At 40.3% G+C, this 17,512-nt stretch overlaps 1 protein-coding gene across 1 annotated transcript; it reads right to left on the reverse strand.

Moving 5' to 3' along the window:
- Positions 1-1,928: 1,928 nt before the first annotated feature.
- On the reverse strand, positions 1,929-2,450 carry LOC121979615. The gene has a single exon (XM_042531610.1). It carries the CDS (start codon positions 2,448-2,450, stop codon positions 1,929-1,931), a length of 522 nt encoding a protein of 173 aa, XP_042387544.1.
- Between the last annotated feature and the right edge of the window lie 15,062 nt (positions 2,451-17,512).

The raw sequence follows: 17,512 nt of genomic DNA on the forward strand, positions 1-17,512 counted from the left end.
ACAAAATCCATGGAGACCTCTTCCCACTTCCAGATAGGTATCGGGAGTGGTTCCAGTAGTCCTGCTGGCCTCTAGTGTTTGGTCTTTACCTGCTGACATGTAAGGCATTCCTGTACTACTTTGATTATGTCTTTCTTCGTACCTGGCCACCAGTATAGTAATTGCATATCCTTGTACATTTTGGTAAATGGAGTAGGGGGTAGTGTGTGCTTCATTCATGAGATCCTCTCGGAGTGACCCCATCTTAGGCACCCAGATGCGGCCCTTGTAACGCACAATTCCATCCACTATCGTATAAATAGCCTATCCCTTTTCTTCATCCCTCCGCTTCCATTGAGCTATCTGTTGATCCATCATCTGCCCTTTTCGAATTTGATCTTGTAGGTTTGATTTTATGGTCAATGCTGACAGTTTAAGCTGCTCCTTTGGTGCTACTACCTCTAAACTCAACCGTCGAAATTCCGATATCAAGTGTTGTTGTGTGGTTAGCCGCATCAACATTGCGGATTTGCGGCTCAAAGCATCAGCTACCACATTGGCCTTACCCGGATCGTAGTTGATGTTACAGTCATAGTCCTTCACTAGCTCCAGCCACCGTCTTTGTCTCATATTGAACTCCTTCTGTGTGAAGAAATATTTCAAACTCTTGTGGTATGTAAAAATCTCACATCGTTCCCCATAAAGATAATGCCTCCAAAGCTTTAAAGCAAAAATGACTGTTGCTAGTTCCAGATCATGTGTGGGATAATTCTGCTCATGCACCTTCAACTAACGTAAGGCGTATGTAATGATCTTCCCATTCTGCATCAACATAGCCCCTAATCCAATTTTGGAGGCATCAGTGTACACCACAAATCATCCAGAACCATCCAGTATCGCAAGCACTGGTGACGTCGTCAATCTTTCCTTCAGCTCCTCAAAACTTTTCTTACATTGGTCTGACCACTCATATCTTACTCCCTTCTTAGTCAACGAGGTCAGAGGCAGAGCAATCCGGGAAAAGTTCTGGATGAACCTCCGATAATAGTCTGCCAACCTTAAGAAACTCTGAATCTCAGTAGCATTCTTTGGTGTGCCCCAATTCTGAATTGCCTCAACCTTGGCCGGATCCACTCTATGCCTTTCCCCGAGACAATGTGCCCTAGAAATGGTATCTGATTCAACCAAAAGTCACACTTGCTAAATTTTGCGTACAACCGGTGATCCTTCAGTAGCTACAGCACCATTGCCAAATGCAAACGATGCTCTTGGTGACTTCGAGAGTAAATTAGTATGTCATCAATGAAGACAATAACAAACTGGTCCAAGTAAGAGTGAAGACCCCGGTTCATCAAGTCCATAAATGCTGTTGGGCCATTAGTAAGTCTGAATGGCATAACCAGGAACTCATAGTGCCCGTATCGGGTTATGAATGTTGTTTTGTGCCCATCCTTCTCCTTTACCTTCATCTGATGATATCCTGATCTCAAGTTGATTTTTGAAAATATTGTTGCCCCCTGTAACTGGTCAAACAGGTCATCGATCCTGGGCAATGGATACTTGTTCTTGATTGTAACTCGATTCAGTTCCCGGTAATCGATACATAGACGCATAGTCTCATCTTTCTTGTGTACGAACAACACCGGTGCTCCCCATGGTGACACGCTTGGTCGAATGAAACCCTTATCCAGCAATTCCTGTAACTGCTCCTTTAATTCTTTCATTTCGGTAGGCGTCAGTCGGTATGGTGTTTTTGACACCGATGTAGTCCCCGGTACCAATTCTATTCTGAACTCCACCTCCCGAATCGGGGGTAGTCCTGCAACATCCTCTGAAAACACTTCTGGAAAATCTCGAGCTACCTCCACTTCCTCCAAACTTGGTCACCGAGTATCTTATTTAACTGTGATATTGACTAAGAGGCCCTCACACCCCTGGTTTAGCATTCGTCAAGCTTTACACATTGAAATCATGTGAGGAAAGGTTGATTTTGGAGCTGCTTGGAAAATGAAGGATTCCTCGATAGGTGGCTTCAAGTTAACAGTCTGTTGCTTGCAGTCGATGACTGCCTCGTGCTGAGCCAGCCAATCCATTCCGAGGATTACATCAAATTCCACCATATCTAGCACAATAAGTTCTGCACTCACAATACGGTTCTGCATCATCATCTGACAATTTCTTACCACCCTGTTACTATGTAATTCTTCTCCCGAAGGCAAAGAAACACTATATCCCTTATTCATTTGTTCAGGGGTAATGCCCAATTTTGCGATGTATGTCGCAGATATAAATGAATGAGTGGCACCAGAGTCTATCAATGCATGAGCCGGTATACTGGCAACAAGAATCATACTTGTGATAATAGCCGCGTCCAGAACCACCTGCTCCTGAGTCATGGCAAATACCCTTCCTTTGGTTGGCTCCTTGAGCTGAGGGCAGTCCCTAGAAAAATGCCCTACCTTCTTGCACATATAGCAAATGTCGGTACCCGTCAGACACTATCCAGAATGAATTCTCTTACATTTGAGGCATCGAACCTTGTTCTCTACCTTGGAAGTAGTACCTTCAGCTGGTTGTGATTTCTGAATCTGTTGTCGTGGTTGTGTCTGTTTAGGCAATTGCTTGCCCTAATACTGGCTAGGTAATGTCTTCTTCTTGTCGGGCTCCTGTTGGTCCCTTCCCTGATAACTTATTCTCTTGTTCTGGACTTCCTTGATCATGCCATTTCTGTCCCTTTTAGACATCAGTGCCTGGTCAACTTCCTCCTTGAATGTGGTGACCCGACTCAGTCTGACATCATGGCGAATGGCAACTCTCAATCCCTCTATAAAGTGCTTCAGCTCCTCAATTGGTTGGCTAGCAATCATGGGTACGAAATAACATCCCCTCTCAAACCTCCTGGCGTATTCAGCCACCGTCATATCTCCCTAGCGGAGCTCCAGGAACTCCCTTGCCAGCCGGGTTCTATTGTCAGTAGTGAAGTATTTCCCGTAGAATACCTCCTTGAAATCAGCCCATGTCAATGTGGCCAAATCAACATTCAACCATGCACCTTCCCACCATACTCGCGCATCATCTCGTAGCATAAATACCGCGCACCTGACCTTATCCGCATTTGTGAGCTGCATGAAGTCGTATATCATCTCCAGAGATCGTATCCATCCTTCCGCAACAATCGGATCTGGGGTGCCTTTAAACTCCGTCAGTCCTAACTCTCGAAATTGCTTATAGACCGGGTGTGCACTGAGTGTAGGACGTCTAGGTGTGCTCTCTTGTTCCCTAGCCTGCAATAGTTGTTGAATCTGCTCCCCATGAATATGGTTATGCTCCCGTAGTAGTGTAGTAAGTCCTTCTAAGAATTGGTTGTTCTGCCCACCTATATCACCGTTGTTCCTTCGACCAGCCATAACCTGTATATTTCAGATTTAATCACATTCATATCTCATAAATACATATCAGTCTATCGATCATAGCATAACTAAATTATCCTATTAGATGAAAAACTATAATCAGTAAATCTTACAAACTTGTTGGTTGAAGTACTCGAGTTCCTGACGAGATGGCTGGCGCATGTTGTCCCTTAGGAGTGTGCTCTGATACCAACTGAAACATCCCAAGTTTTTTTTTACCAATCTCTCTCAACAACTACGATTTGAATGATCACATTGCAAAACCATAAGGGAACTATTATAACCAATAGACATGACTGTATCAACAAATGTTTATCGATAAGAACAATAACTCCTCAACATTCCCCACCCAAATGACTAAGAAACGAAAATCTCTCGCGGTAGATCCAGTATGCACTACACTCCCGGACAACGGACAGTACCATGCGTCCATCCCACCTCCTCGTCTACTCCGTCCGTGGGCCTTCCGGCATATCCTGGAAGTCATCCTCACCTGTAATATAAATGTGGTGAGTCTCTAACCCATCAAGTACAGACCAATATGAGTATGAAGATATCCATAAAGTAGTTTAAATAACAACTAGAAGCCTTTTAAAGAAAATGTAGCACAACCAAGTATGACATAAGAAAGATATAACATGCAACAGTGTTCCTACGTAGCTAATAAGGTGAACATGTCACATATCCGGTAACCACATTTAGAGCTAGCCTACAGTCCCATTAACTTAGAGGTACCTCCTAGAGAACATGCAGTCATATAGCTGAAGCTAACAATAAATTACAGTATCAGTCATGTTTGGAAGGGCCCTCCCGGGCACCCAACCCGTACTATCACCACATATGCTCATACTCAACGAATTAGCTACATAGAAAACTTAATTTATCCTCTTTAAAAGTATGTCAATAACACCTTCCAATCAACTCGTAAACCTTTCATTTCATATAACTTTCCCTTTTCCAGTTAAGGTTCTCAAGAGTAAACAGGAGCAATTGCATAATACTTCAATAAAGAAACAACTCTAAGATTAATTAATCAAAAATTAGCAATTCGAAGTTGAGTACTAAAGAATACTTAACTCGAACTATCATAGGTAGAATATTATCATCAGGAAGAACAAAATTTAAAGGGACATTCCTGTGATCCGGCAAGTTTAATAGCTAATTCCTTATACAGAACAAATAAGACATACTAGCAACTATGTTAAAGAGTAGGGCAATTCATCACAATACCATCATACTAAACCCGATCTCTACAACTCCTACCAGCTAGAATTCATGCGCTGTTTGAGAAGCCAGCAAATTCACAGAATTCCTACTTCAAACCGGAAAAAAAATCTAGCTATCAAAACTGTTGGGACCGAAATGTAGCTAGAGGGGGGTGAATAGCTCGTCGCGCTCCTCGTGCTCTTCGTTGCTTGTTTCTTCAATGATATGCATCGAAAATACAAGAAACAAAATATACAATGCTAACACAAAGGATTTACTTGGTATCCACCCCAAGATGAGGTGACTAATCCAAGGATCTACACACACGAGCACTCTCCACTATAAAAACACTCCTTTACGGTAACTACCGAAGGCGGAGAAGCCTTTACAAACTCACACAACAAACAAGAAGAGAAGAAGAAGCAAATACAAGTAAATCTTACAAGATCGTGTACAATAAACCCTAGCTAGCTTCTTCGTCTTGCTTGGGATGCCTCTTGACATTGGAAACACTGCTCCAAGAAGCTTCAAGAACTGGCAGTGAGCTCTGGAGAAGAACCCTCTAAGATAGCTGTGTAGATCGGGAGTGAACAGTGCGAGTGATTGCGAAGGAATCGCACGCCAACGGCTTTAGCCGCGCCAACGGCTTTAGCCGCGCCAATCGATCAGATTACTCTCAATCAATTGGGGAGCCTTTGGATCGATCGGTCGATCGATCTAGAGAGCCTCTGTGCTCTCGGAAAATACCTGGATCAATCGGCTGATCGATCCAGGGCTTATCGCGTAGAATTGCGACTCCCAATCAATCGGCTGATCGATCGGAGGCTCCCAATCGATCGGCTGATCGATTGGGAGGCTTTCTGTTCGCGCGACACTTCTCCCCAATCGATCCACCGATCGATTGGAAGAAGGCTTGTCACGAGGACTCTTCCAATCGATCGACCGATCGATTGGGCATGAGTCAATCGATCGGCTGATCGATCCAACCCTTGTTTTTTCCCAAAAACAAGTCCAAAGTCCCCTAAACCAACATCCGATCAATCATAACCTGTTGGTACATTATGTCTAGCATCCGGTCACCCTTGACCTGCTAGGCCTCCCTCACCAAGTATCCGGTCAATCCCTTTGACCCACTTGGACTTTTCTCCTCGTGCCAAGTGTCTGGTCATCCATGACCCACTTGGACTTAACTCCACCAGGTGTCCGATCAACCTTGATCCACCTGGATTTCCCGTGCCAAGTATCTGGTCAATCCCTTTGACCTACTTGGGCTTCCCAACACCAGATGTTTGATCAAACTTGATCCATCTGGATTTCCTGTGCTTGGCTTCACTCACCAGGACTTTCCTTCTGCCTAGCTTCACTCACTAGGACTTCTCATTTGCCTGGCTTCTGTTAGTTAGAGCCCTAGAGCCAATCATTTGATGATTGTATGGACTCATGTATATCATATTCTTGTATATATATTAAGGCATTTGGTTTTTTGGTTATTATGCTTATTTGTATTAGTGCCAGATAAAATAAGTATAGTAACGTCCTAGAGTAGAAGATTCATACCTATATCAATCGATTAGTTGAATCGATAGTGAGATGATATAGGGAACACTATTCTAAATCATTCCTAGTCGAGTATTAACATTCAGGGACAATGTTAATGCAATAAGACTAGCATGTAGGTCAGCTCGATGACTTGATCTCACAAGTCATGGATATAGAGATATCATGCTGACACATGGGTATACATTGGAGAATGTATACTGAATGACCCGCCATGAGAAAGTATCATGGATCGTTATATGAGTGTCATATACTTTCTCATGTGGCTATTAGTATGACTATTAGTCCTTAGACCTGAAGTCACCATGGATCCCTACATAAAGAGTTATGTACTTTGGTTTCGTCAAACGTCACCCGTAACAGGGTGGACTATAAAGGCGATTACTGGGTATGTAACAAATTATGCAGAGGGATGTGAGTGATGTAGATGGGATCTATCCCTCCCATATGACGGGAGCGACATCAATATTCTTGATAGAGTTAGACCACGAAGTACATGGCCATGCCCAAATGAGTCAACATTAGATGTTGAGCTCATTTGATCGAGTGAGTCTACTTGGAGTTCAAGATTTAGATTGATTAGAGGATGATACGGTCTATGCCTCATATTGATCAATCTAGATGTCTAGGATAGAAGGACAATGACATATATTGTGAGGAGTCACAATTAGTAGTCACAAGGTGATGTCGGATCTCGACATTCTTGTAACTTGGGTAGTAATGATGTGTTGCTAGATACCGCTCATTACTTATGCTCCTAAATGGGTTTAGGGCATTGCCAACGTTACAAGAACCTATAGGGTCACACACTAAGGACAATTAGATGGAGATTTGGTTCATATGATGAACTAAGAGGATTAGATTCATTTGATGAATCATATTGGATTAAGAGTAATCCAAATTGGGCTAATTGAGTTGGACTCAAGTTGATTCATGTATTCAATGAGTCTAATTTAGATTATGACTCATTAAATCAACTTAATTTAATGAATTAGATTCATTATATTAAGTTGGCTTGAATCATATGGTTGGATTAGATCAACCATGAGAGAGATTTGATCAAGTTTGACTTGATTTGAGAGGAAGAGAAAAAGTCATGTTTGACTTGACTTTTTGCCACATCACTAGTGAGTTGGCAAGATATGGACCAATAGGATTGCTCCACATCATCAATGTGTGCCACCTCATGGAGGTTACAAGCCTCCATAGCATTTAATGTGGCCGGCCCACATTAAATGAGGAGGTTACACTTGTTTCCATGTCATTTAGTGAGGTGGCAAGATGTGGACCAATAGTGTTTATCCACATCATCCTAGAGTGCCACCTCATGGGGGTTACAACTCTTAATGGTCTCCACATTAATTGGAATTAATGTGGGGGTTATACCTCCTTGAGTGGCCGACCACTTGATGGCTAAGGGGTTGTTTTGAATTTCCTCTCATTGATTTTCATTCACTCTTCTTCTCCCTTGGGTGCTCTCTCTTCTCCCTCTCCCATTCCTTGGCCGAACACTCCATTGGTGCTAGCACACCTTGTGTTTTGGTCATCTCCTTCTACTTGTGTCCGTGTGGATACATATAGAGGTTGTCTACTTTGACAACTAGAGATCCGGCGACATCTTGGACAAGCGGGAACGCGAAGGGCTTCGCTACAAGGGTAATGAGGGTAATGATCTTAACTTTAGTGTAGATCTAAAGTTTTTACAAACTCGTACAAGAAAAAGGTTTTTCGATAATTTTGTTTACGAATCTTTGCACGAGATCCATGGCTTTGGGTGACTCGGGGTTTCCGCGACGCGAAAAAGCGGTTTTCGCGGCCCGAAGAACCCAACAGCTTCACTCACCAGGACTTTCCATACTGCTTAGCTTCACTCACTAGGTCTTTCACCTGGCTTCACTTACCAGGATTTTCCAACTGTCCGGCTTCACTCACCGGGACTTTCAACTAGCTTCACTCACTAGGATTTTCCTTCTGCCTGGCTTCACTCACCAGGACTTTCACCTAGCTTCACTCATTACGATTTCTCATTTGCCTGGATTCACTCACCAGGACTTTCCAGTCTGCCTAACCTCCCAGTTAGAACTTTCACCTGGCTTCACTCACCAGGATTTTCCAGTCAAGTATCCAGTCAACCTTGACCTACTTGACTCTCCTTCACAATCTCACCACATGAACAATTGAACCTGCAATCTCCATGTCTTGTCTCCATGTATTGTCAAATATCAAAACCCAAACATCAAGACTCGATCTTGTCTCAATTCAAGCTCAGTCAACCAGGTCAACCTTGACCTTGGGAATATTGCACCAACAATCTCCCCCTTTTTTATGTTTGACAATACCACTAGTAAGTTTGGCTAATCTCATAGCCTCAACTCCTTTTATGTCAATATATAAATGAGGATTCCCTCCATTCTCCTCCTTTTCTAGAGGACAACTTCTTAGGTAATGAAGGCCTAACTTAACCCTATATTCTCCCCCTATTGGCACACATCAAAAACTCTCCCCCTGAAGAGTTACCCAACGTTGTTTACAACTTCACTTGTTGTTCACAACACAATAACGAAGGTCCCATACTCTTCATTATTGTCAACACTCATCCGTGAGCATACACCACTTGAATAATGAAGATATCCACTCTCCATTATATTCAAAAGCCCAACCTTGAGCATTTTCGTGAAAGAAGGTTAACCACCTTCCAAGGTGTATGAAAAATATTTTTCATGTCCTTAAAGAGTAACTCCCCCTAAAGACATGCACGAAACTTCTGTCATTGCACCAACAATGACTTGGAATCCCTAAACCTTTAGGAAACTCAAAATTAGAAGTTTTGAGGTTCATAAATTCAATAATGAAACCAAACCTCAACCTAAACTTTGACTTAGTCTTCATTAACCAATCCATCATTGTTCTCATCATGAAAACTCCCCTTAAATGTGTATAAATATATTTTGAGAGGTTAGGAATGGTTACCTAGACGAAAGATGGTCCAAAATGCTGAAATCAGGCTTTACCAGCCAAAATCAGCATTCTCAATCGATTGGAGTTGGGTCCCAATCGATTGAACCTGCTTGAATCGATCCACTGATCGATTCAGCAGGGTTGGATCGATCGGTGGATCGATCCAGGAAGCTTCTATTCGCGAGAAGCTTGCTCTCAATTGATCGCCCGATCGATTGAGACCCTTCAATCAATCGGGTGATCGATTGAATCGATCGGGTGATCGATTGAAGCTCTGAAAAAACTGAAATTCCATTTCAGTCAATTTCAGAAACCCCTGGAAAAATCTATAAAATTATAAAAATCATAAAAAATGTTGTAGACATTATTTAGGGCATATAGTATCATGAAAAAATAGTTTTCTAAGAAAATACTTCATATTTTCAAAGATTGACACAAACTTGAAAACTTGTAAACACTTTAGTGTTTTCTTCAAGTTTGTGCTCAACTATTCAATGATGATTACTATCAAAAGATAGTCTTCACCAAGGTTTTCCAAAAATATTTTAAAATGATTTTCAAAACTAATATCCAACCATGTTCCTTGGGCTCAATGCACATGACTTGTACATTAGCTTTCCCAATGATTGGAAAACACATAACTATGTGTTTTGATGAACCTAAAACTCAAAAGAATGCACTAAATCACATCTTGAGTTTTGTTCATCATCCTAACATCTCACTTGCATCTAATGTGTACACAAACACATACAAGCCACCTTATAGTTCTTTGTGAGATGTAAGTTTTGGTTTTGCCCTAATCTAGGGGGCATGCATATCTACCTAGACATTTTGAGGTTATGAACATCCACCAAGGATGTTACTTTTTAATAAATGCCATTAGTTCTAAATTGCAAGGAATAAACTAATGCATGATAATGTTATGGCATACATCAAAGAAAAATAATTTTCAAAATAAAATTTCCTATGACTATATGATGTATGTATGACATGACATGGTATTTTTGTATTTTTCATAATAAGGTATGAATGCCAAAGCAAATAAATATGATGTCATGACATATAAAAGGCAAACAATCATGACAAGTTTTAGCATAAATAAAATACCTAGATTATCTATCTAAGTATCCAAAAACCTTGGCTAACTTAAAATTTAAGTCCTAGATTGCCCTTAAGTCCCTCATAAAATGCCAAACTCCCAACTTGACATTTCTTTTACTCTTAATTTTTTGTGTCAATTGAAATTAACTATATTCCTCAAATTTTGGCACAATCTACTCTTCCAAGAGTAACCATTTGAGTTAAGGCATAGATTACCTTTAATCCCTTAGGAAACTACCAAAATATCAACTTGGTAGTTCTTATTATTATCCCAATTGTGCCAATTTAATTTAGAAACACAATTCCTCAAGGTTTGGCACATTTTACTCTTACAAGAGTAACCATTTAAAAATAAGGCCTAAATTGCCCTTAACTTTCTAAGAAAATGCCAAAATCCCAAATTGGCATTTCTTTTACTCATATTTTGTTGTGTCATTGAAAATACATCAAAACTTCTCAACTCATAGCACATATTACTCCAATTAAGAGTAAATGATGATCCTTTTCATTTTCAAAGGTTAATAATAACCTTGAAAATGCTCCTTGAGTGTCAAGTTCATCATGATTATGTTAACTACCCTTTCAATTTGAGTTGACACTCTCTAACCCATCTATGGAGTAGAGAAAATGCTCCTAGGAACCCAAAACCTATTGGTGCTCCTTGGATACTCTAGGTACTCGCTAGGGATAACCTCCCTAGATACCTTCCTAATGACTTTGTTTGGCTTCTTAGAAGCCTTGGTCACCTTTTCTAGGTCAACCCTAGGGATTTCTTCCCTTGTGACCTTTTTAGTGACTTTGTTAGACTTCTTAGAAGTCTTAGTCACCTTAGTTGCAAAAATACTCCTAGGGATAACTTCCCTTGTACTTTTGACTTGACCCTTAGACCTAGACTCGGTTCCATAGCTATATGGAACCCTATGGTAAGAAATTACATCCTTCTTAGCCTTAAGTTTGTATCCCAAACCTCTATGACCATTGGATGACTTTTGTTGTCCTAAACCTAGGTTTTGCTCATTTTGCCCTTTTAGGATATTTTCCATCCTTTTTAGGGTCTTTTCCATTTTATCAAGTCTTGATCTCAAGACTTGATTTTCTTTCCATAAATCCTTAGTTTTTGATTTATCATTAAGTCCATGAGCATTTCTATTTCTAGGCTTATAACTAAAATCCTCAGAGTTATTGCCTAAATTCTTATCTACCTTCCTAACCCTGGGTGTGGTAGTTTTAGCATGAAGAGCCATATGATTTCCCTTAATGCTATCATGCTTCCTTTGTTTATGGTAAATAGCATTAAAATGATATAAATTAGAACTAGCATGCTTTTTACCATTATTTAAAGGGGTAGGCTCAATAAATGATACCTTTCGTTTTACCTTGGAGGCTCCCCCTTGATTTGTGCTTCCTTCTTGAGCCTTGACCGCTTTCTTCCCCTTGGGACATTGACTTCTATAATGTCCCTTTTGGTTGCACAAAAAGCACACAATGTGCTCCTTGCTCTTCTTTGTTAAGGAAGCGGTCTCTTTGGGCTTCTCCTTACCCTTTGGTGCCACTTGACTCTTTTTCTTGGCCAATTTAGGGCATTTGCTCTTATAATGCCCATGCTCCCTACACTCAAAACATATGATATGATTTTTATTTTTATTTGAAACATTTATACCTTCATGTGTAGGGATGGCATCTTCTCCTTTTGATCCAGAGGTAGAGGCTTCCTTTTGATCCGATAATATTGCTCCTCCAATAGATTCGACTCGACTTGTGGAGGTGGAAACTTCTTCATCCTCTTCTTCTCTTGGCCCAGATGTGGAGACTTCTCCTTCTTCTTGATATGGTGTCATCGAAAATTGCTCCCCCTCAATCATAGAGGTGGAGGCTTCTTCATCTTCATCTTCTACAAGAAACAAAGAATATGCACCCTCTTTGTCCTTTTTGTTGCATTCCTTTGAAGATGAGGCTTCTTGGACTTCTTCTTCTTCGGAAGTTGAGCATCTCTCAACTTTGGAGTCCTCCTTCTCTTGGTCTTGTTCCAATGAGTCGCCCTCTTTAGATTTATCTTGATTTGGTACAATGGAGGGTTCTTCATGAAGTTTAGCCAACTTGCTCCACAATTCCTTTGCATCTTCAAATTCTCTGATTTTGCAAAGAATGGTACTTGGCAATAAATTAACCAATAATTTGGTTACCTTGTTATTCGCCTCACACCTTTGAATTTGTTCTTGGCTCCATTTGCTCTTCTTGAGGATTTTTCCCTTTGAATTTCTTGGAGCCTCGAAGCCTTCCATTAGAGCAAATCATTGCTCTATCTCCATGATTAAGAAATTTTCGATTCTTGATCTCCAAGAATCAAAGCTTGTAGATACAAATGGTGGAGGCACCCTTGGGTCGAATCCAAGTCTGTCTTGGAATTTCATGTTGAAGTTGAGCTTGAAGAAATCTTCGACTTGAAGAATTTTTCTCCAACTTCTTCACCCTCTAGCTTTGTTGCCCCTTCCGGCGATGATTCCGGTGAAGAGCGACCTCACTCTGATACCACTTGTTGAGACCGAAATGTAGCTAGAGGGGGGGTGAATAGCTCGTCGCGCTCCTCGTGCTCTTCATTGCTTGTTTCTTCAATGATATGCAGTGGAAATACAAGAAACAAAACATACAACGCTAACACAAAGGATTTACTTGGTATCCACCCCAAGATGAGGTGACTAATCCAAGGATCCACACACACGAGCACTCTCCACTATGAAAACACTCCTTTACGGTAACTACCAAAGGCAGAGAAGCCTTTACAAACTCACACAACAAACAAGAAGAGAAGAAGAAGCAAATACAAGTAAATCTTACAAGATCGTGTACAATAAACCCTAGCTAGCTTCTTCCTCTTGCTTGGGATGCCTCTTGACCTTGGAAATGATGCTCCAAGAAGCTTCAAGAACTGGCAGTGAGCTCTGGAGAAGAACCCTCTAAGATAGCTGTGTAGATCGGGAGTGAACAATGCGAGCGATTGCGAAGGAATCGCACGCCAACGGCTTTATTCGCGCCAACGGTCAAATCCCAATCGATCGGATTGCTCCCAATCGATTGGGGAGGCTTTGGATCGATCGGTCGATCGATCCAGAGCACCTCTGTGCTCTCGAAAAATGCCTGGATCGATCGGCTGATTGATCCAGAGCTTATCGCACAGAATCGCGACTCCCAATCGATCGGTTGATCGATCGGAGGCTCCCAATCGATCGGCTGATCGATTGGGAGGCTTTCTGTTCGCGCGACACTTCTCCCCAATCGATCCACCGATCGATTGGGAGAAGGCTTATCATGGGGACTCTCCCAATCGATCGGCTGATCGATTGGGCATGAGCCAATAGATCGGCTGATCGATCCAGCCCTTGTTTTGCCCAAAAATAAGTCCAAAGTCTCCTAAACCAACAGCCGATCAATCATGACCTATTGGTACATCATGCATAGCATCCGGTCACCCTTGACCTATTAGGCCTCCCTCACCAAGTGTGCGGTCAATCCCTTTGACCCATTTGGACTTTTCTCCTCGTGCCAAGTGTCTGGTCATCCATGACCCACTTGGACTTAACTCCACCAAGCGTCCGATCAACCTTGATCTACCTGGATTTCCAGAGCCAAGTATCTGGTCAATCCCTTTGACCTACTTGTGCTTCCCAACACCAGATGTTTGATCAAACTTGATCCATCTGGATTTCCTGTGTCTGGCTTCACTCACCAGGACTTTCCTTTTACCTAGCTTCACTCACTAGGACTTCTCATTTGCCTGACTTCACTCACCAGGACTTTCCTTCTACCTAGCTTCACTCACTAGGACTTCTCATTTGCCTGGCTTCACTCACCAGGACTTTCCATACTGCTTAGTTTCACTCACTAGGTCTTTCACCTGGCTTCACTCACCAGGATTTTTCAGCTACCCGGCTTCACTCACCGGGACTTTCACCTAGCTTCACTCACTAGGATTTTCCTTCTGTCTGGCTTCACTCACTAGGACTTTCACCTAGCTTCACTCACTAGGATTTCTCATTTGCCTGGCTTCACTCACCAGGACTTTCCAGTCTGCCTAACCTCCCAATTAGGACTTTCACCTGGCTTAACTCACCAGGATTTTCCAGTCAAGTATCCAGTCAACCTTGACCTGCTTGACTCTCCTTCACAATCTCACCACATGAATAATTGCACCTGCAATCTCCATGTCTTGTCTCCATGTATTGTCAAACATCGAAACCAAATATCAAGACTCGAGGTTGTCCCAATTCAAGCTCAGTCAACCAGGTCAACCTTGACCTAGGGAATATTGCACCAACAAAAACCATGTCCAATCCGAAGAAATTCAAACACCAACCATGAAATACCCGAACAAAAATTTACTAAGCAGGACCTTTCCAAATTCGCAACCATGCAAGAACATCGCACAAATTCTGAAATTAACATCATAGAAGACACGAGTACAAGTGAAATCGTTCACAGAACCTTACCCAAACTAGAACTTCATAAATAAAACAATCCATACTCAATCTACCAACCAGCAATTCAGTCAGGCACTTAAACAAATAGGTTTCCTGCATTTACTCAATGAATTAAACCTCGGCGGAAGAAATCAAATCTGAACGCTCTAATAGATGGACAATCACCCCATAAAACATGAGTAAATCTCTCTATAATGAATCGAGCCCACCAAAACAGTCCGCACTAACAAAAGTTCTAAGACCCAGCGGTAAGAGCAAAACCATTGCGAAGCCTCAACTGATTCAAAACACGATCAGGGAAGAAACAATCGAAGAGAATCCACAAACATAGGTAGCTTCATTATCCCTCAAAGAAACGAAATCCTGAACTCTAACTCAAATCATTCGTTGCAGGAAATCGCAAAGAACTTAAACGATAAGTCAAGAATGCATAAAACTGACCATGAATATCGTAAAATCCCTAAATCGAACAAGATCTTCATGAAATGGGTCAATCGAAGCTCCTAACCGCCATTCCAGAATATCCTAGGTGTTATTCCATACCCCACAGATCTCACAGCTTCATAAGGAAATGTACTTGCCTTCCCTTCCGCGATTCTCTGTTGAAGCCCTTCCCCTAGCCGTAGCCGCCGGTGGTCGTCGCTGGACTCCACGCCCGCTCGCGATGCTCCCACGAAGTCACCGAGGTGGTGAAATGTCGAAGTAGGGATCTGAGCTCGGTGACAAGCTTGATCAGTCCAGCGAGGGGTTGAGGAAGAGATGAGGCGGCGATTAGGGCACAGTGGTTGGTTGTGGGAAAGATGGTTGAGAAGCTTTTATACCTAGGTCTTAATACCTAGGGCAATTTAATCCCTAACCTAGGGTAATTATAATTCATCAACCCCCATTTTAATCCCTTTATTAAATAGTTTCATGATGTCGTACCAATTCGTTTACCTTTCCTAAATTTAGTGGATGATTTCCTTTATTGTTGCTCATGAGATCTTAATTTATCAATTTTATTTTACCTTATTCAAATTCCATATCTAACACTTGGGGACCTTACAAATAGTCACATGAGAATATTTATGACACTCATATAACGATCCATGAAAAATCCTCATGGCGGGTCATTCAATATATATTCTCTAATCAACATGATATCTAATATCCATGACTTATGAGATTAAGTCATCCGTTGACCTATATGCTAGTCTCAACGCATTAATATTGTCCTTGCATATTAATGCTTGACTAGGAATGGTTAAGAGTAGTGTTCTATGTATATCTATAATATCTCACTATCAATTCAACAAATTGATATATTGTAGATTAGAACCTCCTACTCTAGGACATTATTATACTTATTCATTCGGCACTGAATTGAAATAAATATAATAACTAATTTTTCTTTTTATTAATAATGAAATATGATACAAAAAGAGTCCTTTATAATCATCTCTGGTAGTAGGGTTAATAATAATACTGCATAGTCTAGCAGTATCCTAATGGATTCAAATCTGGCTACATGTGCATAAGTTTTGTCATAATCTAACCCTTCTACTTGGCTAAACACTTTTGCTACTAGTCTAGCCTTATTCCTTACTATTTCTCCTTTATCATCTAACTTATTTTTAAATGTCCACTTGGTATCAATTATGGATTTATTTGTAGGTTTAGGCACTAGTTCCCAGACTTGATTTCTTTCAAATTGAGTTAGTTCCTCTTGCATCACAAGTATCCAATCTAGGTCAGGCAGGACTTCCTCTATAGTTTTGGGTTCAATTTTGGAAATCAATGCTATTTGACTTAGATTTTTATAAGATGATATAGTTCAAACTCCTAAGGTTGGGTCACCCAAAATTTGATCAGGTGGGTGATTGATTCTTACTCTAGGTGGTCTTGTTTTAGGGTTAACACTTCATCCTTATGATTCACTTATTTTATGTCTAATTTCATTATCTTCATCATCTTCTATGTTTCTTGTATTTTGATTAATATTTTCATTGATTGAGTTAAGTAAATTATTTTCTTTATCAAAAATTATATTGGTTGTTTCTCCAACTTTTAGGATATTTTTGTTATAGACTCTATAAGCCCTACTAGTTGTGGAGTACCCTAAAAAGATCTCTATTGTTGATTTTGATGTAAATTTATCTAAATAGTCTTTAATGTTTAGTATATAAACTTTATACCCAAATACCTTTAAATAATTTAAGTTAAGAATTTTATTATAATATATTTCATAGGGAGTTTTATTATAAGATTTATTAATTAATATTCTATTTTGAATGTAACATGCTGTGTTTATTACTTTTGTCCAAAATTGGTTACTTAGATTATATTTATTTAGCATGGTTCTAGCAGTTTCTTGTAATGTTCTATTTTTTTTGTTCTACTAGACCATTTTGTTGGGGAGTCCTAGGACATGAAAATTCATGATTATATTCATTAGTTTGACAAAATTCGGTAACCCAATATAAGAGCTATCAAAATATATAAAAAAAATGGAAGTGAATAAGGTAACCCATGGACTAATGCATAATCTAGAGAGAGTATAACACAATCTTAAGCTCCTTCATACAATTGCAAGTAATGGAACTACAATGCTTGTTTGAATTAAATAATCTTAAGCTCCTTCGTACATCAATAATAGTCAAACTACAATTGCAAGTAATGGAAATATAATCTACCCTAAACTACAATTGCAAGAAAATTTACAAAAACATAAAGTATGACATGGAATGAAACCTAATCTAATCTAACATAATTGCTTCAAAATTAAAAACAAGAATAAACATTCTAACTAAATTCAATAAAAAAAAGTATTGTACAAAATTAAATTAA

This window comes from Zingiber officinale, chromosome 5A (genome assembly GCF_018446385.1).
Source record: "Zingiber officinale cultivar Zhangliang chromosome 5A, Zo_v1.1, whole genome shotgun sequence".
Lineage (NCBI taxonomy): Eukaryota > Viridiplantae > Streptophyta > Magnoliopsida > Zingiberales > Zingiberaceae > Zingiber > Zingiber officinale.

Bases quoted from the DNA above. Each gene is read 5' to 3' on its own strand.
- LOC121979615 (XM_042531610.1), bottom strand. From the start codon at position 2,450: ATGTGCAAGAAGGTAGGGCATTTTTCTAGGGACTGCCCTCAGCTCAAG.